Source organism: Larus michahellis, chromosome 2, assembly GCF_964199755.1.
Source record: "Larus michahellis chromosome 2, bLarMic1.1, whole genome shotgun sequence".
Taxonomy (NCBI): domain Eukaryota; kingdom Metazoa; phylum Chordata; class Aves; order Charadriiformes; family Laridae; genus Larus; species Larus michahellis.
This window is the reverse complement of record NC_133897.1, coordinates 68,637,102-68,661,793: the sequence shown is the minus strand read 5'-3', so window position 1 is coordinate 68,661,793 and position 24,692 is coordinate 68,637,102. Positions and strand designations below refer to the sequence as shown.

At 52.3% G+C, this 24,692-nt stretch overlaps 1 protein-coding gene across 1 annotated transcript; it reads left to right on the top strand.

Annotated features, from left to right (window-relative positions):
- Positions 1–1,097: 1,097 nt before the first annotated feature.
- Positions 1,098–5,997, top strand: LOC141738298 (tektin-3-like). Its single transcript, XM_074573506.1, has 7 exons — positions 1,098–1,676; positions 2,165–2,248; positions 2,475–2,545; positions 2,795–2,938; positions 3,437–3,659; positions 4,520–4,674; positions 5,781–5,997. Exons 1-7 carry the CDS (start codon positions 1,098–1,100, stop codon positions 5,995–5,997), a joined length of 1,473 nt encoding a protein of 490 aa, XP_074429607.1.
- Positions 5,998–24,692: the final 18,695 nt, after the last annotated feature.

Here is a 24,692-nt window from a genome sequence, read left to right as displayed (position 1 = left end):
GCTGGGGGCAGTGGGGATGGGATGGTGTCAGGGGAAGGGCACGTCCAGCTGGCTATGGCAGCCACAGGGACTTATTCCTGCCCGTGGGTGACACTTGCAACCTTACAAGAGCTTCCCACCGAGCATAACTTACCCTCCTGAGTGTTTGTCCTCACATTCGGTGTGTTAGGTGCAGTTGGTGGCCCTCTGCATCGTGTTTCTGATAACAACTGACTGATAACCTCAATCTGAAAAGAGCAATAGCACCCACAGTTCTTGGTATCAAAATCTTCACGTGTGGCCATTCCTCCTAGGGCTACTGCAAGGCTGGTGTTTACAAAGCCCTCTGAAAGGACTTGGTGGGATATCTCCTTTCCAAGCGCAGTGATTTTACATCAGGTGAGCCATGGACATTTTTCTTCTTTTGCAAGACAGAGATGGCTGTTCTTTTGAGGCTGAAATAGATTCCGGGGGAGGGGGCGGGGTGTGTGTGTGTGTGTGTTCAAATTTGGATATCGTCCTGCAAAGCTCTGCTCACCTGCAGACTGCTCACTTGAGCATTTAATGCAAGTGAATATGGAGGGATGAGGATGGAGTCCCTCACCCACAAATCGCGCTGGGCTGGTAGCAGCTGTGTGTCCAAAGGGGCGCAGCTCTCGGGGCTGGTAATGGCACTTTGAAAGAGAAAATGTCATGTGGGGTACTAGAAGATCAGCAGATACCAAACCCAGCCAAAAGAAGCAGATGAACAGCAGAGAATCAGCAGCTACAGTTTCACGGGACTGACAGACTGAAGGAAAATGAGGGCACAATATCTGTCACTCTCTTGAGCAGCCATGATTTGGTTTTCTCCCCATTTCAAGACCTGATGCTAGATATGAGCAACAAAGTCAGATCTTTCTCTAGATACAAATGCTTGGGACGCTGTCAGAAGGGATTTGCTTTCAAGAGTTTTAGGTCTGCACAGGCAATGTGTAGGTGCTGTGTGCATCGCTGTTTGTGTTGCAAGTTGCACGTGTTGCTGTAAGAAGGAAGGCAAGTGCAGGAGCTTACTGAGTGTGGTTGTCTTCTCTCTGCTCCTCTGTGCAGGACACGTACCTGAAGAGCAGCGTTCAAGAATGCAGCCTGGTCGATCTCCCTTAACGGCAACGTACACCCATCCACGATCAACACCTAGCAAGTTTCTGCCTGCCATCAGTGCCATGGCTTCAAGCTATAAGGCCCTTTTTCCTTACTACCCGCTGCCTCAGAGCTCCGGCCTCCCCTGGGTGCCCAGCACCTACTACAAACCAGCTGCCATCAACCCAACTTTGGCTCCCTTTTCCAAAAGTTCCCAGGGGATGACCGCCAGCAAGAAGCTTCCTGTCATTGCCAACAGAACAATCTTCATCACGCGGTACACCCCTGAGGACTGGCACAGGTCCAACCTGACCAACTACACAGAGTCAGAAACTTGCCAGCACAACGCGGAGCGTCTGAGAGTTGATACCTCCCGCATGATTCAGGATAAATATCAGCAGACAGAGAAAACACAAGGAGAAAGCACCAAGAACCTGGGATTTCGTACCAATGATATTGGATTTTGGAAATCGGAGCTCTGCCGTGAGCTGGGTGAGATGATCGGGGAGACCAACGCCCTCACGGACATGAAGAAAAGGCTGGAGAGAGCCTTGGCTGAGACGGAGGCCCCTCTCCAGGTAAGCACCCTGTGCAGTGGCCTGCAAGCTGTAGCCCACTGCTGAAACATCTGCAGCCACTCAGACGTCCAGTTAAGTTTCACTGCAGCTCTGTAACATCTAGAAAGCTTTTAGGAAGAGACCATTAGTTAGTGATCAACAAATCCCTTGCCATCTGCTGCATCTCCTATCAGCACATTCTGAGCCCATCAGAACCCAATATTTTTATAAGCAGCTCATCCAAAATCCTGGTTTGGGAGACACAAGCCCACGTCTTGCTACAAGGCTCTGGCGAGGTCAGCATCAAGGCTGACACAGGGCCCTGCATTCATCTGCGGTTGCACCAGGGACACGTGTGCTCCCTCATGTTGCTTTAACGCTGATGTTGCAGCTCGGCTGCTCATTGTCAGCTAAACCAGCTGCCCGGGGCACTTTTTTCTTCCCTTTTCTTCCCATCCCTCTAGAGAACCCTGCCCCAGCAGCCAACAGTCATGGCATGTCCCCAACAGGTCGCTCAGGAGTGCTTGCTTCAGCGGGAGAAGAGGATGGGCATTGACCTCGTCCATGATGACGTGGAGAAACAGCTCTTCACAGTAAGCTTGGCAACTCAGATCATGTGTGAAAGCTATTTTTACGTAAACTGCCCCGAGGAGGCTTTGCAGCCTTGTTCCCTACCTGGCTCCTTACTGCTGGCGAGGTGCTCAACCCTTCCAACCCCCAAAACCTGCTGGGCCAGGGGACGGTGTTCCCCCACGCAGCAGCTCTATTAATTGGTCTAATAAAAGAGATGACATCATTACATGCTTTGCCTTTGCCCAGGAAGTGGATGTCATCAGGTCGTGCCAGGAGAGGATGCAGCAGTACCTGGATAAGACAAAAGCCCAGCTCGCGTAAGGAGAAGCTCCTTATCTCATGCCGTAGGGCCGCTGGGCCTTTGCAGTTGGGATGTGAACCCCCAGCAGACCCCGACCTCTACCCACACCCCGCAGGTGTAAAACCCACGCAGGCTCCATGGGAAGCGGGCGGTGATGCTCATGGGAGGACAGAGCTGCCCGGGCAGGAGCTGCGGGGAAGTGGAACGGGGAGGAAGCCGTTCCACCTGTACATCCCCACCGATGGCTGTTGTTTGCATGTTGAAGGTCCAACAGGGTGGCCCAGCACGAGCTGGAGAGAGACCTGGCCAACAAGCAGGCGGCCCACCGCATCGATGACAAGTGCCACCACCTGAGGAACACCTCCCACGGCATCAGCTACTACCGAGGGGTGGAGCGGGTCGATGCCACGTGAGTGCACGCTGGGTGGCACGCGAGCAGCAAGCTGTCCCGGGGATGTGCGGTGCCTTTCCCTGGCAGGGAGCTGCTGGTCCCCAGCCCACTGTAAAGGCAGGTCTGTCCTGCCTGGAGACACCGGCTTCAGAGAGGCCATTTCTCTCTGCTCTATTATTATCATTATTATTATCATACTTATTCTATTGTTGCTGTTCTTTTCCTTTCTGTTATTGTTCTTCTACTTAACTGTCTTTTATCTCCACACACAAGTTTTCCCTTCCCTTTCCCCTCCTATTCTGCTTCTTCTCCTTGGGTTTCTGGAGGAAAGGGGGAGAACTGCACAAGTGGCTGCATGGTCCTAGCTGCCGGCTGGGGTTAAAACACGACCTATGGTCAAAATAAAAGCGTAGATTAAAGCTACATTTGACCCACGCTACTCCCTGGCAGGGTCCTTGCCTGCCCACGTCCAGCTTCAGCAGCACGGGCTTACCAGGGGCCTCTCCTTCCGCCCAGGATCTCGGTGCCGGAGTCCTGGGCCAAATTCACGGACGGCAACATCCTCCGCTCCCAGAGCGAACGGGCGGCCTCTGCCAAGCTGCGGGACAACACCAGGAACCTGCTGGAGGTGACGGCCAACGAGATGCGGTGCCAGTTCAACAGGGTGAACGTCGCCTTCACCAGCCGCATCGCCGAGACCGCCGACGCCAAGAGCAAGATTCAGACCCACCTGGCCAAGGTAGCCTGAACCCCTCCCTTTGGGTGTGACACTGTCACTTCCCAGGGACACCTCCGAAGCAGGACCCTCCACGCAGACCTGGCCCAAGGAGAGGAATGGTGGCTGCAGGAAGCTGGTTATAGCATCATTTTCTGTTAGAAACTCCAAGTCCTGGGGACTTTCTTCTTGGAGCAGGAGGAGCTGGCACTGTGATTTCATCTCAAGGGATCCTGTCTTTTGCTAGCACATCCTAGCTGACAGCCTGGCAGCACAGGGATTTCCAGCAGAAAAGGCCACCGCTGGTTGCATCTCCTGGGAGTTACTTCAGAAGCGCTGGCTGCCCTGCAGAGAGTCTTTGCTGGGCCTCTGCTGGGCTGCCTGCCGGGGGGTTCGCAGGCTTGCTTCTCCCCCAAGGACGTGCTTTCACTCTCAGTGCTCTGTGGTTGCTGCACGGGTATCCGTGTGCTTGCTCTGCCAAGCAGAGGAAGTGGAGAGCAGTGACAGACACTTGGCTCAGACCAGTGGGTCTCATGGAAAGCCTCCTGAAAAGTGCTCCACACCGTATTGATTCACTGAGTGGAGACTGGGCTGGCAGCGTTGCGGGCTGGTGCCACGTCCTTCAGTGAAAAATGAAAATTTTTCATGCATGAATAACCTTCCCTCTCTGAGTTGCTATTGATGGATGATCAGTTTCTGCAAGCAGTAGCTTTGGGAAGCTGGTAACTCACTGTGTCCATCACTGCTCCAACACCTCCTCTGACGTGACAGCAACAGCAAAGACAGGCTTGTTTTTTCTGCAGACGGACAGGAGAAAAAGGAAATTATGTTGTCACTTGAGAAGGTATTTTTTCATTCATCCGTGTGTTTCTTTTTTGCGGCAGACACTGCGGGAAATCTTCCAAATGGAGATGAACATAGAAGCCATCAAAAAAGCCATGAGGGACCAAGGACCTCCGTTCAAAGTGGCTCAGACCCAGCTGGAAGAGCGCACACGGAGACCAAACATGGAGCTGTGCCGGGACACTGCCCAGCTCCGGTAAGGCAGGAGCATGGGACCGGCAGGGTCCTTGAGGAGTCCCGGGTAGTAGCACTCAGGAACATCACTGGATGACAAAACTAGTCATGGGATGTTTTTCCTAAATAGTCCTTCCAGAAGGGCTCTGCTCTAATCAAAAGGAATGAGCAGGTATCCCAGCCTTTGGGTGCTGGGAGAGCTCTGCACCCACAAAGGAGGCTGTACACCATGGCTGGGAGCAGCCTGATGCCACCCCGTGAGGGGCTGGATTTTTCCCACTTGGATAAGCCTCATCTTCTCTCCTGCCTGCTTCCCGGCAGTTGGATGTACTCAGTTTTTTAGGATAAGCCTTTACTCTCCAAGAGGCTTGCACTGAGAGCACTTGAGAGCACAAAAAGAGCACTTCCTTTTGGGGAACCTCCAGGAAGGGTGCACCCTCTGGAGAAGGAGTAAGGGCTGTCCTCACCTCCCCTGGGGACAAACCCTTTCAAGGACATTGTGAGCTCTGTGGGATTGCACCCCGAGGGGCTGTGGAGGAGCAGGCTGCCCTGAGTGCTCAGCAGCACCCCCTGTGAGGCACCCCAAACTTCACACCTCCTCCGGGGAGCCTGCTGGGCAAGACTCCAGGTGAAGCCTTTTAGAAGCAAGTGAAACCCAGCCCCAGAGCCTGTTTAGCATCTCGCACACCATTGTTTTCTCCATCCTCCACTTGTTTCCCATTCAATTTTTGCCTCTCCCAGCTGTCCTGTTTCACTGTGTGTGCATCCATGGGTGTGGGCAGGACCCCTGCACAGGGAAATCCAGGAGGGGGACCCAACAAACCTGCAAAACCAAAGGGGAACAGGACACCACAGCTGCTCATCCCTCTTCTCGGTGGCACGAGCTGCTCTGGGAGACGTGCCTGCGCGTTGCCAAAGCCTTCGCGCAGACTTAGCCATGCCTCCCCGCTGAGGTCTGGAGGAGCTCTGCCCTCAGCTTTCCCATGCATCTGCCAGAAACGGGGGGTCCGAGTTAGTCTGAGCGTGCTGAAGGGGGAAATCCTGTGCCCAAGGCGCCCTTCAGCAGGGCCAGGCTCGAAACCACCCACGTGATGGGACCATTAATCAGGGTTCCTTGCTGTTTTCCAGCCTTGTCAACGAGGTCCATGAAATCAATGAGACAGTCCAGAGCCTTCAGCAGCGGTTGAGAGACACCGAGGACACCCTGCAAATGCTGGCTCGTGCCAAGTCGGTCTTGCAGCATGACCTGGCCGTCAAAGCCAACTCGCTCTTCATCGACGAGGAGAAGTGCATGGGGATGCGCAAGACCTTTCCCAGCACTGCGCGGCTGCTGGGTTCTGTTTAGGCTGGGCTCAGCCAACCTCACGTTCTCTGTTGCGGGAGGGATCCCCAGTGTTGATAAGATGCTTTGAAAATCCATGATTAGATTTTCACTTCCTGATGAAAGCCCCGAGTAGAAATTAAACGCTCATTTGGTGTGTTAAAATTTGTGGTTAAATGGCAGTACTCCAGGTGGGGTCTCACAAGAGCAGAGTAGAGGGGGAGAATCACCTCTCTCGACCTGCTGGCCACACTTCTTTTGATGCAGCCCAGGATGTGATTGGCCTTCTGGGCTGCAAGTGCACATCGTTGGCTCATGTTCAGCTTTTCATCAACCAGCACCCCCAAGTCCTTTTCCGCAGGGCTGCTCTATCACATCAACCCCCAGCCTGTATTGATAAGGAGGATTGTCCCGACCCAAGTGCAGGACCTTGCACTTGGCCTTCTTGAACTTCATGAGGTTTGCACAGGCCCACCTCTCTAGCTTGTCCAGGTCCCTCTGGATGACAACCCGTCCCTCTGGCATGTCGACCGCACCACTCAGCTTGGTGTCACCTGCAAACTTGCTGAGGGTGCACTTGATCCCACTGTCTAAATCATTGATGAAGATATTAAACAGCACTGGTCCCAGTACGGATCCCTGAGGGACACCGCCTGTCACTCCTCTCCATCTGGACATCGAGCCATTGACCACCACCCTCTGGATGCGACCACCCAGCCAGTTCCTTACCCACTGAACAGTCTGCCCATCAAATGCGTATCTCTCCAACTTAGAGAGAAGGATGTTGTCAGGGACCATGTCAAAGGCCTTGCAGAAGTCCGGATAGATGATATCCGTAGCTCTTCCCTTGTCCACTGATGCAGACTCTGCATTTTATTCAGGCCCCGGTGCTCGGTGGATCCCCACACATCAAGCACAGCCCATGCTGGTTTCCTCCATGTATTTAGACACCAAAGTCACAAGGCAGTACACTCCCAGTTACAAGGGCTGCTCAGGAATTTACACACCAGTCTCATATCTTCAATCACTGCTCCTGCCTGGAGGAAGGGTCTTCACCTGGGCAAGGGGCTTCTTGGCCTGCGGCTGTGTTTTTTAGTATTATCGTGAAGACGGTTCAGTCAAGGACGCCTGGACTTGGGTATTCACTGCCAAAGTGGCATTGTTGGGAGAAACATCTTGATTAGATGTTCAGTTAAGGTCTTAGTGTCCCAGGTAGACCAAATAATTAGGCTACAGATGTTCCTTCAAACAATTCCCTTTGATCCTCTCCTTAGCAACTACCTACAGTCATCCTTAACTATTGTGTCGCGGATGAAAACACTTGACACGGTTATGATTTAGCAAAAGTTATTAATGATGTAAGGTAGATTGAGAGGTTGAATTTTAGCAGCATTTAACCATTAACTGACTTAGGGATTCACAAAGTGAGCAAACAAAATAATTGAATGATATCTAAGCACACACACGTACAGGTCTGCCGTCGGGAATTTCTTAATAGCAGGCAATGCCAGTGAGCCAAAAGGTGCCGCTTTTAGGTCCTGTACACGCATGGGTGGACAGAAGAGCATCCCCATCCATACAGCTAATGTGTATCTCACTGCATACAGGTGGAGAGGTGGGTGAGAGAGAGAGAGACTAGCCTATAGCTAAAATTTCCGTTTCTCAGATTTAGGGTAAATACTCACGATGCCTCGGCGTTCCTCAACGGGTGACAGTTGAGGCTTGAGAAGGGTCTTCTCCCGCCCCGGCCTCGAGGCATCAGCCTGAGAGGTACCTCAACTCAGGGCGGTTACTGGCCACAGCCCGCTGCGATCCAGAAGAGCTCAAAGGGTCTTTACTAGAATCCCTACTTACAGGATCCGAGACAATTGACTTTTGTCAGGTACTTTTCTACTCCGGCCCGACTCGGACGATGGTTACGCACCCCCAGAGCTTGGTAGGCCTTCAGGGTCCTGGTACTCCCCGCCCTGTGGCCACGATCCATATGGTGTCAGGAGCGATCCGTTGAGGTTATCATCTTCAAACAGTAGGAGCTGTGGGGACTGGGCACACTACTGTGCTCTGCTCTGTGGCTCTCTACCTTCTCTTTCATGTTACACCGTTGTGTCACGTTCTGCGGCCCAGGCTGGGAGGGAGATCACGCCAAGTACCGAGTGGCCTGAAGGATGGCGGGGGTGGGGAGCTGCACCACCACACTATGGAGCCAGTACATAAAACTTGATTAACTACAGAGCCATGGTTAACTTTAAATTCGATGACAGATAGCAATGCTTCCCTGCTCCGCTTTCCCGGCTGCCAGCCTTGATGAGCATCCTCACCCTCAGAGCATCGGCGGCCACTCTTGGGTCCCTGGAGGAGGCTGAAAGAGGGGCCAGATCGGGGACTGCTGAAGCCAAAAGTCTAAAACTGAATTGCTTGGGCAAAAAGGTAGCTGAAAGCTGGTTTAGCTCTGTATCCTCTGTAGGTGCGACAGAGCAGCTCGCAGCAGGTTGGCTCCTTTGATATGGGAGTGCTGCGTGAAAGACGCAAAGCGGTTTTGGCAGAAAATAGACCCCCCTGCGTTCTAACACTCCTCACCGAGGTGGGAGGCTAGGTGCGGCCAGGTTTAAATTCAGAGTGATGCCCAATTCGCCACTAGCAGTCCAGTGGCGTTTAATATGTATTAAACTCTTACGATTTGGAAACACTAATAGTGGACTGCACCTTCAGCCTAGTCGTGCTCATGAACTAGCACGGCCACTCTCGAGTCTTTGGTCGCGTTCAGTGAGAAACCGGAACGACTAGCTGCTTAAACAGTGCAGTTTATTTAAACAACACATCTATAGGTTCTTAGGACTGCCGGTGATAAACACACTGTCTGCAAAGCACGTGTGAAGAAAGGTGTTGTTCAATATACAAAACGCGCGACAAAGTTATAAACAGTACAGCCTGGCTACAACTGTAGGAGAGAGATTCTCTAGAGAGATTTCTAAGTTTCCCGAGGAAGCACTCAGTATAGTCCAAGTCTTACCAAAGGTGTCCCTATGGGGAGGAAGGAAGGCTCAGCCCGTCGACTGATCCCGGAAGTCGGTGATGGAGTCCTCCTCGCCTTGTTCACGATGGTGACTTCCCTGATATCCCCCCTCTCTCAGGCTATTTTTATACTATTTTTTATCTTCAAAGTGGAGTTTGAGTGACCTGAGTCATGAATACTTTTATTATGATTGGTGTGCTCAAGGAGGAGTGGTCGCACCTTGGAGGCGGGTAGCCTCTGGGATGGAGGTGTGTTTTGGTACGTTATAACGAGCAAAGTTCCCACAAAGGACAGCATTTCATCAACATTTGATGAAATGTTGTCTCAGGGTAGCGAGTAGGCAAAGTGCCGAGCAAAGCTGGGGGAAAAGGTAAAGGCAGCAGGAAAGGGTAGAAAAGCTCTCCCCTTTTATGGGGTCCCCATCGTTCGGAGAAGTCCTTGTGGCCACCTGCGCTACAGCGGGGGCTGCAGCCCTTCAATCGGACGGGGCTGGGGAGTCGAGGGAAGCTCCTGGCGCCGTGGTGCCGAGAGAAAGGAGAGCTGCCCATAGCAGAGCTGCCCAGAGCTGGGTGGAGAAGAGCGCTGGAGATTCTCCGAAGTAGGGAGATGTTTCCTCGGGGTGGGAAGTAAGCCAGGAATTAGGCTACACCTCGCGGGTTTGGCAATGCCACCCTGTGTGCGTGAGGAGCTCGGGAGGGCGTTCGTCCCTGCTGCTCTCTCCTGCCCTGTTCATGCTCTGGAACATGGTTCTTACAGCTTCAACGGCCCTCAGGCTTTTATGACCTGGGAGATCCCTACTGTCGCCTGCTGCGCACGGAGTACAACAGCCTGCACGACCCGTATCTGCAGGAGTATCACAACCGCAAAGACAACTTGCAGAGGCTGCAGAGAAAGGGCCTGGTCACCAGTGAGGGCAGAGTAGGTTTGGACGTCATCGGGCTGATAGAAGCGGTTCCCTGGGAGCAGGGATCCCCCTCCTGCAGAGGAGCAGCTCCCCTCGGCTGGGCTGGGGCTCTTTCGGGGAAGGCAGTCTGCTGGCTTGACTGTTCTTGGGGGTTTCTCCCCTCCCCTCTCCAGAGGTGGTCTGCACTCTGAAGGAGTTCAACGAGTACAGGCAGTACCTGACCACGCTCAAGCTGCGCGCCCAGCAAGTGTCCAGGCGAGAAGAGGTAGGCAAAGCCGAGCGTTGGTGGGCACCGGTCAGCGGCACGGTGCCGAGGGCTGGGGCTTCACTTGCTGCGTGCTGGGGAGGCGGTCGGTGCAGCAGAGGCGAGGGCTGTGCTGGGGGGGCCGGGCGGTGTGGCGGGGAAAGGACTACCGGGCTCGGAGCTGAGCCGGCGCGAGGTGCTGGGGTGGGCATGGGCAGCCACGCAGAGTCCCGAGGGAAGCCTTTCTCTTCTGCCCTCGTGGCACGGCTGAAGCAGAGCCCTGGCCTGCGCCCGCGTGAAGCCTCGGCACGCAGGGGTGCGAGCGCTTGTCTAGGCAACAGCGAGCCACAACCTGGTGTCTCCTTCTCAGGAAAGGCTTCGGCAACACCTGACCAAGTTGAAGGATGCCCCCAAACCGCCGGGGGCCATCAACACTTCTCGCCTGGCCCAGCCGCCGCTGCAGGCTCGAAGCCCAGCTTGCCCACCTCCACCCAAGAGCTCCAGGATCTCCCTGATATCAGGGCGATGCAGCAGAGCGGGATCAGATCTGGAGGAAGGCCACACCTTCCCCCAGCATGAGCGGGGACAGGAAGGTGCCAAGCTGCCCAGGAGGGTCAGTAGCAACGCTGACTCTGACACGTCCTTAGACAGCCCTTTGAGTGTAAGGACCAGGTCACGTCGCACAGTCGACTCTGTATTGCAGCGGATCTGTCAACGTGGGCCTGCACTGTCCCCCGAACCGAGTTCCGGGAGGGGTGTCACAAAACCAGACACACCACGAGATCTGAAGCAGTGCTGTCCCGCTAAGGACGCCCTCTCCTCCATGGGCCCGCAGTGGTCCCGCCAGCCCGTCCCTCCAGCAGGTCCCAAGCCCCCTGCCCAGACAGGAGCCCGGCGCAGATCACTGCGTGTAAAGCCTGTCGGAGGCGAGCCCCAGCCGCCTGCATCAGAAAGGAGGGCGTTCGTGGGAAGGCTTGTGGACGATGTCCTGAGGAGGTGTGCGGCAAGAGAGGTGTAGAGCCCCTGGGCAGCAGAGACAGACCTTACCCACTTGTGTTGCAATAAACAGTTTACTCCCCCGTCTGCGTCTGTCTGGGCATCTTCCCTGCAACGCTTTCCCTCTTCTTCCTCCCTCCTACAGCCTGGGTCAGGCAAAGACCCAGCTTTTGTCTCGTTTGGGAAGCTTTGCGGCCGGGCTATCGGAGGGGCTGGTCCAGCCCTGTTAAGCCTGGGTTCTGGCGGTCTTTGTGTTGAGATCTTGTCTCCAGGGCTCTTTCTCCTCAGACCAAGCAGCCCTGCACGAAACCCTTGTTCTGGCCGCTCCGGGGACGGACGGTGGCGTCTCCCCCTGGGGACCGCTCTGCCACATGTCCTTTGGGTCTCCTCACTCCACAGCGGGGAGGCAGCTCTATTGTGGAGGCCCAGAATGGTGCAGGTGAGCAGGGTCGAGCAGCCGGTGCCAGGGCTCACCCAAAGGGAGCCGCAAGCCGGGAATGGGAAAAACCAGGGCGGGAGGAGATGTCCCTAAATCAGGGTTCTTCACCCGCTGCGCAAAAACCAATCAACCCACTCAGTCAGGAGATTTGTCTTGATTTCAGTTCTGCAGAATCGGGTGCCGGGCGTTTAACAGCAGCCAGCACACCACACGCCGTGGACAGTCCCAGGTTTATAGTGACAGGATAGAGCCGAGGGGTGAGCTACAGCTCCCTTACCGTCCCTCATCATCCCTGTGCATTCAAGCCCGTGTTTGGAACGTTTTGGGAGCTGCCCCCGGGCGCTCGGGAGCGGCGGCCTCGCCCGCTCCTTCATTAGCCGCGGCCACAGCCGCTCCTTAGCGGCATCCGGAGGCGGGCGGGGAGCGCTGTCGGCCACGGGGGTGCGGGCAGCGGCAGCGGCGGGGCTGGAGCCCGGTGCCGGTGGGAGGCGGCGGGGCAGGGCCGTGCTGCTGCTGGCCCTGGGGGAGGCTGCCCGGGCAGGGGTCGGGCTGCGGGCTGCCCGGGGGGGGCTGTGGGGTGCCGGGCTGGGGAGGGGCTGCTCCCCGGGGTGCGGAGGCGGGGGGCGATGCGGGTCCCCTCTCGCTGTGGCTGGGTCGGGGCCGTGCGTGTGCGGCCGGTGGGTGCCGGCTGCCGGTGCCGAGCTGGCCGCGTCCCCCCGGCTGTCCCTGCCCCGGGCCCCGGGCCGGGGGTGCCGGTGCTGGCTGCGGGGTGCCCCGGCTGCCCTCGCACGGGCTCCCTGCCCCGGCGGAGCGGCGCTTTCGGGCTCTCCGCAAAGGCCAGCGGGGCTGGGCAGGGGCGAGGGGCGGCGGGAGGTTGGTGCGTGTCCTGCGTGGAAGGGGCAGCTCGCCGTGCCCGGGTGGCACCGGCACGGTGGTGGCCCCGGGGTGCCCAGGTGAGCCCGGGGGGGAGGTGGGCTCTGTCCCCCGAGGTCTGGGCTCTCACGCCGACCCCGTCGGTGGCTGGCAGGGCACCTGGCCGGGTTGCTGGCATCGGGCACCGCCCGCTTTTACCAAAATGCCGGCATTTTCCGAGGCGTCTGGGACTGCGTCCTCCAGCGGGGGGAAACCGTGGCCGCGTACGAGAAGGCGGATGGCGGGGAGCTGCAGGGGTTGCACCGAGTCCGTGGGTGAGTGCGGCCCCAGGCCGGGACCCCCTGCCTGTGCCACCCCGCGGCCACGGTCCCTGGAGGAGGGCGGGTTGGGGGTTATCTGTGGGGCACGGCCAGCGTGGCTTTTTGGCATTGCCCCTGTGCCGGGTGCTGCTGGCGGAGCTCTTCTCCTCCGGCACTCCTGGGTGCCACCGGTGTGTGCGGATGCACACGTGCTCCCCGTCTGGCTCCGATGGAGCCCTTCCCTTCCTCCCGAAGCCGCAGCGCTCGCGGTGTCCCACATTTGCTGTCCCCGGTTGGGAGCGCACGGCTTCCTGCCGATAAAATTGCCTGAGCATCCTTCTTCTTTATCTTATATTGATATGGGCATGAACAGTGTTTCTTGAGTGTCATTGGCAATTATTTGGTTCTATGCTATTAAATCTATTAATATTTCAGCCCTTGTGTTTCCTTGCTTTCCCCGATTCCCTTTCCCGGTTGGGGAGGGTCATCAGGTTCAAGAATAATTGTCTGAACAACACTAAATTGTTATGGGTTTTCTCAAACCCGACGTCGAATAAAGCAATGTCTCCTCTCTAAACTACTTTTGGTTTTGAGAGCTTTTATGTCAGGTAACAGTTTTTGGCGACCCAGATGGGACTTTGCATATAGGCTTGGCGTTTGACGGCTTCTCGTCGCTGCAGGGAATCACAAGCGGAACTCCAGCGCGCACCGGACCTCTCCTCTCTTCTCCGGGGACTTCCCTGGTGATTGATTCCCTGTCGGGTGGTGAGTAACCAGCTGAGCAACCAGTTGAGATATCGCATGGTAAAAATTGAAAATTGTGTGGTTAAGAATTGCATGGTAACCCCCCCGAGTAAATCGTCCCAGAAGGGGTACGTGTCGGTGGGTGAATTGCTATTTGCAGCTGCTGGGTTGGTTCCTTTCCTGTGCTGGTACGGTGGCGACCGGAGCAGGTAAAGGGTTGGAATAATGGGAAATGTTTCATCATTCTGGGAAGGGGGAATTGCAAAGGCTTCTCCCTTAGGATGTATTTTGAAACATTGGGGAAAATTTGGGAAAGATCCCCTAATGCGGAAGAAATTGATTGAATATTGTAATCAATGGGGGCCTTCCAATGTGTTGGAAGATAAGGAACAATGGCCAAAGAATGGCACGTTAAAGTATAATACCATATTGCAATTAATGTTGTTTTGTAGAAGGGAAGGTAAATGGGATGAAGTTCCCTATGTTGATTTATTTTTAATTTTTTTTACCTTAAGAAATGACTGTAAGAGCAGAAAAGATTGTGGGTTAATAGTTAAAGATACTAATGTGCTGGCATTAGAACAGGAAACTGTGAAATCAAGATTGTTGAAGCGATGTTGTCCGGCTTGTAGTATTGACAAAAGATGTGATAAGTATAAAGAGGAGGATGCAGTGGAAGAGGAAGATAGTCAGTCGCTGGTGGCAGCACCGAGAGAGGAAAGGAGAAGCTGAAGAAGGGATAGAGGATGGGCAGCGTGATGATGAGCTGTGGCTGGTGGTACTGGGCGAGGCGGGGGAGCAGTGCTCCAGGAAAAGGCAGATTTAAAAGTTTGGGAGGAAATGTCAGGAATTTATGGAGAATATGCGCAGAAGGCAGCTCAGGGTCTACAACAGAAAAGAGACAGGGCAGAGAGCAAGTGAGGAATGGTCGGTTGTTAACAGCAGCTATTGCAGAAGGAAATCAAGGAGGCAGGAGATGGGATGGGAACAGAAGGAACCAAAACGTAGGGGGAATAGATGGGAATTTTTGCCCCGCTCTGGAAAAGAATCAGTGTGCGCTTGGTAAACGAAAGGGACATTGGAAGAGAGAATGTCCCCAGAACAGATTTCAGAAACGATTTCCCTAAAACATGGAACAATCCCAGGGTAACAGGGTTGCTCACTCTGGACCAGGATTCCGAGTGACGGGGACCAGGAAAAATAAACCAGAAAGTGTCCTCAACGGAACCCCTGGTTACCCTGAAGTTGGGGAATGAAAAGGTAGAATTTTTAGTGGAAACAGGAGCAGCGTGCTCGGTTTTGAATTCTTGTAAAGGAAAACTGAGCAGTGAAAATATGTCTATTATTGGTGCCAGAGGGAACAGAGAAATAAGGCTTTTCTTTCAGCCTATGAAATGTGGATGTGGATCTCGAGCCTGTGTGCATACGTTCCTGTATGTACCCGACTGCCCTATGCTGTTATTGGGAAGGGATTTATGAAGTAAACTTAATGCTCAGATTGCATTTGAAGATAATCATATCCATGTGCAAATACCAGAAGAAGAAGCGTTGGAGGCACAAGTTTCCTTATTCCAGCAAAACCAAGATGTGCAGACATCTACAGTCCCAGAGGAGTGATGAATGCAGTGAATCCTCTCGTATGGGAAGCGGGAATGCCGGGACGATCTAAAGCAGCAGAACCAGTAAAAACTGACTTAAAGCCGAATGCACGACCGGTAAGACAAAAACAATATCCAGTAAAATTAGAAGCAAAAAGAGGACTTGAACCATCGAGAGAAAAGTTTATTAAATACAGACTGTTGCGGGAACGACAATCAGAATATAATACTACTCCGTAGTGGCTAATCCGTACACTCTGCTGACCACTATAAAGGAAAGAGATCAATGGTTTGAAATGTGGCAGTAACCTTGTTACAGTACGTGGACGATATTCTCCTGGGGACACAGACAGAACCTGATTGTGTGCAACATACGATTGATCCCTTGAATTTTCTAGGAGCAGCTGGATATGGAGTATCTCAGAAGGCGGCTCAAGTGGTGCAACAAACCGTTGTTTGTCTGGGTTTTACGGTTACGCAGGGAGAACGGAGCCTGGGAATGGAGCGGAAAGAAGCAATCTGTCCAATGCCTGAACCAAACTCTAAACAGGAGCTGAGAGCGTTTTTGGGAATGGCCAGATGGTGTTGCCTGTGGATCATTGATTTTGGCTTGTTAGCGCCTTGGACTGCCAAACCTGGAAAAACCTTTGGAGTTATTTGTTTACGAGAAACACCGTATTGCTTTGGGAGTACTGATTCAGAAGACCGGATCCTGGAAAAGACCGGTAGGATATCTTTCCAAGCAGCTGGACCAAGTAAGTCAAGGTTGGCTTCTTGTTTGCGGGCGGTGGCAGCGACCGTAACGCTCCTCCAAGAGGCGCGGAAGTTAACCCTGGGACAGAAGCTGGTCGTTCAGGTACCACATGCGGCGGCTACTGTTTTAGAGCAAAAGGGGGGGCATTGGTTGTCCCCTCGCCGAAAGAGGAAGTATCAGGCTATTTTATTAGAACAGGATGACGTAGAATTAAAAGTGACTTCAGTGCTGAACCCAGCAACCTTGTTACCTTTAGGGAGTGAGACAGAATTAGAACGTGACTGTCTGGTAACAATCGAACAGGTTTATTCTAGTCGAGCGGATTTAAAGGATGAACCTATAGACTCAGCAGAAATGAATCTATTTGTGGACGGGAGTCGTTTTGTTGCTAACAGAACTAGAAAGGCAGGATATGCTGCAGTCCTAGAAGAAGAAGTTATAGCGGCAGAAGCACTCCCTCCAGGAACTTCAGCACAAAAAGCAGAATTAATTGCATTAATCAGAGCTCTGGGAATAGCAGCTGGGAAACTTGCGAACATAGGGACTGACTCGAGATGTGCTTTCAGGGTGTTACATGCACACGGAGCATTGTGGAAGGAAAGAGGTCTCCTGTCTGCTCAAGGAACACCAGCTAAATAAGGAAATGTAATAAAGAAGTTGTTAGAAGTGGTGCAATTGCCTAAACAACTTGCTGGGATGCACTGTAAGGCTCATCAATTTGGCAACTCTTTCATCGTTACAGAAAACCGAAAGGCGGCTCTGACTGCTGGGCAAGCTGCAGAAAAGAAAATCCTCTGGACGTGGCCTGGAAGATCCCAACATTTAAGTCAGCCTCCCAAGACTACAGGAAGGGACGAGCAATTAGCTAAGTTGTTAATGTCCGGTGAGGATGACAACAGATGGTGGATGGCCAAGGATCAGCGTGTGATATCACCTGAGAATCTTGTGAGAGACATTTCAGAGAAAACTCATAAAGAAACCCATTGGGGAATGGAGGCTTTAGTAGATAATACTAAGACGTAAGCTTTGGGAGTGGGAATGACTAGTATTGCAAACAGTGTTGTAAACAGATGTGAAATATGTCAGAAGAATAATCCCCACAGTGAGCCGAGACCCCCACCAGGAGCAATAAAGAAAGGAAACACACCAGGGGATTACTGGCAAATTGATTTTTCTGAGCTTCCCGGGCAAGTCGGGTACCGGTGTTTGTTGGTTCTAGTGGGTACTTTTTCTGGATGGCCTGAAGCTTTTCCCTGCCGTACCAGCCAGGCACGGGAGGTAGTGAAGGTGTTACTGAGGGAAATTATTCTGAGGTTTGGAATCCCGACGGGAATGTCATCAGACAGGGGACCACATTTTGCGGCAGAAGTGGTTCGGACTTTAGGAAGGGCTTTAGGGGTAAAATGGGATTTGCATACCCCTTGGAGACGCCAATCGAGTGGGCAAGTAGGGAGAATGAATCAAACATTAAAAAGACAGAGGAGCAAGATTATTTTTTTTCTGATTCTGTTTCCGGCTGCATTGCTTTGCAGGCTTGACTTGACTGTGTAGCCACGAGCCCTAATGTCAGCATTGGGGATGGAGAAGAAATACCAGGGGCTTTCGCAAGTAATGGGACTTGCTATTTCAGCAGCAAAGCAAAGGTAGGGGGCGAAAGGGGGGAAAAAAGTCCCCACTCAAATTCCCTTTCACAGCTTATACTCCATAGTGGAACTCTGGAAACTCTTTTTAACTAAGAGACTCTAAGTTATTAGACGCTACTGATACTTCAAATACTGGAGTACACTTCAGATACCATCGGTACGCTGTAATAATTGCCACGTTTTTCCAAGTCGCTTTGATTGTCTTTTCATTCATGGAAATTGTGCTCACTGGAGTGCACGTGATTCAGGCATGGAAGGGTCGGGAAGAAGACTAGTTAAAGGAAAAGATAGTGAGTCTCATTGTGTGAATTAGTTAATGGTGGTGGTGATTACTTGGTACGTGTCTGCTCAGAAATTGTTTAATGTGGTAGTCAGGTCTTTTGTTTCGTTGGTTGTTTTTTTTAATCAGAGTAACTTGTATAGTATAAATGCTCAATTTATAGATCTACTTACAAGATACTCCACACATCTATTTTTTAAAATGCTGATTTTTCTTACCAAGTTGTGGAGGAAGAACTAAGGAAGCAGTTTGAGAAGGCTGGAAACAATCTGACAGCTTGATGCCACCAAAAGGATCGGTCGTTCTTTGTGTTCCTCCTTCATCAGCTGCCCTTGATCTGATGTTTTGTTGGGCTGCTCAGTGCCCGAAGCTGTCAGAAAATCGTTTGCTTTTTGCTGCTGGACTAGTCTCCTGCCGGCTTGGTGGCATGGAGTGAGCCCCAGGGCCAGTGCAAGCGGCAGAGGTGGTGGGAGGAAGCTGGGCTTCTGTGCTTCTTGTCTGTGAGTTTGATTTTTGGAGTGTGGAAACTGTCATGGGAAGGGGCTGCTCTGCTTTCCCTCCCAGTGGATTCCCAGCGCCCCCAGCAGTGATCTGCTCTGGTGATGGTGTGCTTCAGGGGGAGAGAGGCAAAAGCTGTTCCTTCTCTGTTGGATCAATTGGTAAATCGAGTAGCAGGGAGGTGGAAGGAATGGGAATGGGAATGGTCCACTTAGTAATTTTCCCTTGTGTCTCACTCGCACCATCCTCTGTTATCCCTAACACGCTGCTTCCGTCCATGGAAACCTTTTGTGTCCACTGCCCCCAAAATAATCCTGCTGCCCTGGCACTCCCTGCCGTTGGAGTAGGTGACTGTAACGCACCTTTAGGAATGTGCTTAAAAACGTCATCCCTGCAGCATTGCACGTTGTTTTCAATATGCTGCAAGTATGGAGAGAATAATTTGGAAAGACACAAGCCTGGAGTTCAGGGCTTCCACCTCAATTCCAGTAATGCCCAAGGAAGGGGAAGAACTGTTGGTAACGATCAAGGGATCTGGTGATTTTTAAAATGTACGCTTCACAGATTCAAGGTTAGAATAAAATGGTTGTTTAATAGCAAACACCAGTCGTGACCTGCTTACCAGCAGAGTTTGAATATAGGGAGGATAAAGAAGTCTGGTTTTTCTTCTTTTTTCTTCCATATTCATTACAGGAGCCTAGTTTGGCAAAAGAGCAAAAATTAGGCGAAGAAAATGGATGAAGAACAACCAAATGAGGTAGCAGAAACTCTGCAGTTTCTGTGAGCTGTGGGATGGCTTGTACGAGCCCACAGTATGTGTCAGGATAATGGGGCAGAAACTGATTTTGGGGCGATGCAGGCTCCTGGTGCTTGAAATTTTAGGTAGGGAGGATTTCCTGGGGCTTGGGCGGGGGGGTAAGAGCTTTGAAATTTTAGGGGTTGTGACCAGTCTTAGTGATACCCGGAGCAGGTGAGGTGCCAGGAACTCCTTCGAGGCTGCAAGTAATGAAGAAGTGGCATAATCCTGTAAAACGTGGTAGATTGAAGAGAGAGGTTTCAAAGACTGGTGATCTGGAAACAAAACTGTGGATGTTTAAAAACTGGAAAATGTTGTAAAGTCCAAAAGAGCTGAATGAATCTAAGCCAGCTGTTTAATTTTCTGTTTCAGGTACACATCTATTTCTTCTTAGATCATAGGTGTCTCGCTTCCACATCCATCTTAACATAATAGAGCAAAGATTGTTCTAAAAATATATCAAAGAGATGGAGACTTCAGTCATTGAAGACTTAGGTTTTTTTGAGGGAAAACCCCCCAACCAACAAGAAAAGAAGCCCTGCAGGGGGGCGGGTGGTGTAAGGACACTACCCAGGTTCTCCTGGGACATCCCCGTTAAGCAGAGGGGGCTCGAGGGTGTGATGGAAGGAGCAGGGTGATGCTTCTGTGAACACCTTACCTGGTGCCTTCTCCGTCCTCTACGCAACCCGCAAAGGACTGGTGTGGAGTAAACCCCGTCAGGGGATCCCTGCTGCTGGTCGCTTGGCAGCGCTTGTGGCGGCTGAAAGCCTCTGTGTATGAGGCGGTGGGGAAATTGTATGCGTACCAGCCCCCGTCCCCTCTGTCTACAGGGTCACCTCCTGGGCTCTGGCCCTTCAGCTGGGGCTCGCGTCCTTGTGCCCCCAGGAGGTTCTCTGAGACCAGCCCCTGGGGAGGAACAGCCTGTTCACACTGTGCTCTGCATGAGCAGTTGGGTGGGAGCTGGGCCTCGCTTCTCCTTAGGAAATGGCCTTTTGGAGGTGACGAGCTTGCTCTTTCCCGTGCTGATGGGCAAGCGCGTGTGCAGTGTGAGAAATGCCCTGCTGCCCTCGGCAGGGCCGGGGGGACACACATCATCAGGCTTCGCACATTTGTGATGCTGCCGAGAGTTGGGGGTGTTCATCCTGGAGAAGAGAAGGCTCTGGGGCCTTAGAGCCCCTTCCAGTCCGTAAAGGGGCTCCAGGAGAGCTGGGGAGGGGCTCTGGATCAGGGAGGGGAGCCATGGGATGAGAGGGAACGGTTTCAAACTGAACATACTGAACTTAGCTTACAGCAGCCCACCCCTGCAACATCAAAGGTCTCGCGGCAAGAGCCAGACTCCAGAGATGCCACAGAAATCACCATCTCCACCCCTGGACCCAAGCAGATACAGGGCAAGTACCAACAGCAGGAATTCCTGATGACCATCACTCTGGCCATCCACCACCAGCCACCCCACCGAAAGGGCCAGCTGGCCACCTCACCCATAGGCGTATAAACCAGGCAGACTCCTTTCAGGTGCATTTTCAGGCAGAGCAGACAGAGAGCACACAGCTCTCAAGCTAAAACACCACTCTGCAATCAAGAGAGAGCACAAAAAGCTCCCAGAACTTGAGAGTTTCACTTCACAGCCTGGAAAACCAGACAGATAATGGTGCTGAGAGGGAGAGAGATTAGGACAGGGAGTTCCAAAGGGAGCACGGGGCAGCTTAACCTGCACAGGGACTGCCACTTCCCATCACACAAAGACCTTTGAAAAGCAGCATTTCCCTGGCACTTTCACCTTAAAAACGCTACATGCACATGAAGACGTGCCTCCAGGAAGAGATTTCAGCCAAACATACATTTCCACCTCCCAGGTTTTCCCAGCAAGTTTAATGTTTCCACCATGTGAAGGACTGCAAAACAAGTTTTCCACAGAGCAGGCCAATCAAGAAACAAGAACTTCCTCCCACACCAATCACAAGCTTGTCGCCATCCTTAGTTGGTGAAACTGTGACCCAAGGACACTTGGACAAAGCAGAAAAAACTGTCCTCATTTCACAAGGGCAAGGAAGTAGAATCGCTCTCACCTGAAAGGTACTCAAGGGCAATTTGTATCCATGCATGGTTACACATACATATCTGTAACACATGGTTACACAGACATTAGCCATCTTTTTTCTCTTGGATTTCAAGGAAAAAGTAAAATGGGATGGAAGCTGGCTTGCTTTCTAACATCTAGAAGGGTGGACGGAATGGAGCCCAGGGAGACAGGCAGTTGGGGCAGAGCAGCCTGCGCAGGGAATCCTCCCAGTTTCACTTGGGCACAGCAAGGCTCTTGGAACAACACACAGACACCTGCCCCTTTGACAAGCCTCACTTTGCCCTAAGACACTGCACACAAACAACAAACTGCACTCTTCAAACAGCTACAACAACCAGTCCCAAAACTCCTCGTCCCTCCTCACATCCTTCCCTGCCCCGCCAATTTGACTTTTTCTCTTGGAGAGGCAACAAGAACCCTTACAGATGCTTTCATGCAAATGCAGAAATGGCAAAAGCTGTCAGGAAAGTGCAAAACAAGTGCTAAGGCAACAAGAAAGCTTGGAAACAAAGCCAAGGCTCCCAGGGGTTATGTTCTGGGCTCGTCACAAGCAAGCGCAGCTGGCAACTTGGAAACCTGACATCCTCATGCCCACGATTGCCTGACGGAAGGCTCCAAAACCAAAGTGCGCAGGCAACTCGTACCGAAACCCAGCAAAAGGATTGAGAGTGGCTGCCTAGCAAAGGCAAGTTTCTGGGGCGGAAGAAAATACAGGAGGCAGAATGCAACACAAACCCCAACAAGAGCTGCAGGGCATCTCCACAGTTGAAAGGCATCTCTTGAGAGAAGGCAGCTGTCAACAGCTGCCTGTTTCCTCTCCTTCCTGCCAAGAGGAGGAAAGGAAAGAGAGGAAAGAAGGAAGGAGGACGGAGAGAAGGAAGGGAAGAAGAGGAAGGAAATCAGGCTCACCCATTGCAAAGCTCTAGCCATCCACGCTGAAGGGGGCACTCTGGCATTTTGGGAATCCTTCCTTTCTGCTCCTTGGCTCTGCCATCAGCCTGACAGCTTGGCCCTTCAGCAGCAGCCTTGCTCTCCCCGCTGGAAGCAGGGCGCTCCACATCACTCTTAGCTGCACGCCGTTTGATGGGCTTCCACTGCCAGGCAGGACCAACGGAGGTTGGGAGGCAGTTCTGGGGGCTGCACTTCACTGCCATGGAGAACAATCCATGCATGTCCCACCTGGCAATCCTTTGAAATGAAAAGCACAGGGGGAGTTGAAAAGAGTTACTCTCAGAGGAATGAAACCAAGGATCCATCCAATCTGCCATCCTCCAACAGACACGCTACAGCAAGTGCTGAAAAAGCAGCCACCTAGAACCAACAAATAGGCAACACCCCCTTCCTGGCCCTGGGCCCTCTCTTCCTGCCCTGCAGTGGAAGAAAGCACATCAGTTATTTCCATTTCTCTCACCGAGACTGAAAGCTTTTCACTGCACTTTCCACCCAACTCCTTGCCCCAGCAGCAACTAGGAAAATCACCTGCACAAATCAAGCGCATCACAGACAAAGGCCCCAGAGACTGGAGATGCTCTAAAGACTTCTCTAGGAAATGCTTCCATGGATCACGCTTAGAGAAAACCTTGACCACGGAGGCTCTCAAATACTTTTGCAACACTTCCCTGCCAACCTCCAAAGGTTTGCACAGACGTTCAGGTACCAACTGCCTTTCAAGTCAAGAAAGCCCACTCAAGGCAGCAGGCTTTCAGACATCCATTCCAGACATCTCCTAGAGCTCAGGGACCACCACTGCTCTGGCAACCACCTGCTGGGCAAGTGTAGGAATGTGTCTGTGAGAAAATGGTCATGTGAGCCAGCCTCCCTACTGTGAGAGATTAGATTAAGAGCAAAACAGGTGGTAGAAGATGGAATTAGTACATGGGAAAAATGGGAACAGAGAAGGTAGAAAACATGTTGTGCTAAGGACTAAGCAATTTTCTATGAGAATTCTACTAACCAATCTGATGCGTGAACGAACTGCATGCAGAGCACATGGACAGTGTAACTAGCTAATCAGAAATAAGCGAGTCGCGTGTACAGCTACAACACAGGGTATAAAAGATGGTGATCTATGCTTAATAAATGCCTTCTGTTGATTCACATTGGATCGTCTGGAGTCCACTTATTTCTCCTCAGATGGTGACCCTGACGTGATAGCGCTTGGCGCTTGGCTTGAGCAACGGAATGCGGGGGGCGGAAGACCCAGAAGGAGACCCACCGGCTGGAGGACGGCTCAGCTGGACTGAGACCGGACGGACTGGGCAGCAATCCGGAATAGAGGAAACAGACGACGTGGCCACGGACACCCAGAGAGAGGTGAGCAGCCGGGGCAGGAGATGGGGCAACAAGTAACAAAAGAAGAAGGGGCTATATTAAGACTTCTCCTGCATATCCTCTCTAAGAGAGGGGTGACATACGATGAGCGTATGCTCCGAAGGTTGTTAACCTGGTGCAGAGAGAACAGATTCGCACCAGAGCCCCAGACAGCTTTTAAACCAGAAATATGGGAGGCTGTTGGGAAAAAACTGTGGGAAGTGATAAGTAAAGGAGACAAAGAGGCATCACCGTTGGCGACGACATAGTGGTTGGTGTTATCGACCTTACAAGATATGAAGGCGGAGCCAGCCACGGCGGCCGGGGCTTTTGCAGCATTACAACCCACGGGAGGGGGATCGAACAGGCCAGGTCCGAAGGTCTGGGACGATCCCCTGCTGATCCCCTCTGCTCCACCTGAGGCCGAAGGAGGAGGCAGAATGTCAGCAGAGAAGGACAGAGCTGGAGCTGTTGGCTCCTGCCATTGCCCGCCTCGCCCCCTCCCCTCCCCAGTCATCTCCCTGAGATAGAAGTGCTGGTTTTATAGTCTGCTGTGTAAGTGTGTGTGGGCGCCAGCTTATACCTGCTGATCAGCGTGTGTGCTACTGTTTGCTTTTGTTGTGTGCAGTGTCGTTAGGTGACTCCACTTGAGCAGGTGTTCTGCCCGGTGTGGTGCTGTTCTCGTATGCAACTAGGGCTGACACTCCGTCAAGTGAAGAAGTCTGTATATACACAATGTTTAGACGTAAGGCGAGCGCGTAAGGCGAGCGCGCCCCAGGTAGATACACCAGGATGGGCTGTAGAACCGATGGAAGTCCTGAAATATTGGGGGAGTTTTCACCAGCCTACACGTTTACACTCTCGGGAACGGCTCGCCCGTGCAGGGCGTATCGCTGGTTCTTTGTTGTTTGTCTATAAGGTCATGGTTGATTGGGAAAAGGAGTTGAGCCAAAATCTATAGGATGCTCTGTAGGAAAATGAGAAACTTAAGGAAAAATGAGAAACTGAGCTCTTGTTGTAAAGGCAGACTTTTATGTCAGTCATAAGTGATGGAAAAAAAAGAAAAGAAAAAAGAAAAATGAAAAAAAAGAAAAAAAAGAAAAAACAAAAAAAAGAAAAAAAGAAACCAACCAGGAACAATTAGATGGGAAATGTGCCACGTTCGCACAAAAGTATGCCATACACATTACGAGAAAGCATCAGAAAAAGAGAAACAGGACACCTGATTCAAAGCAGTACCATAGA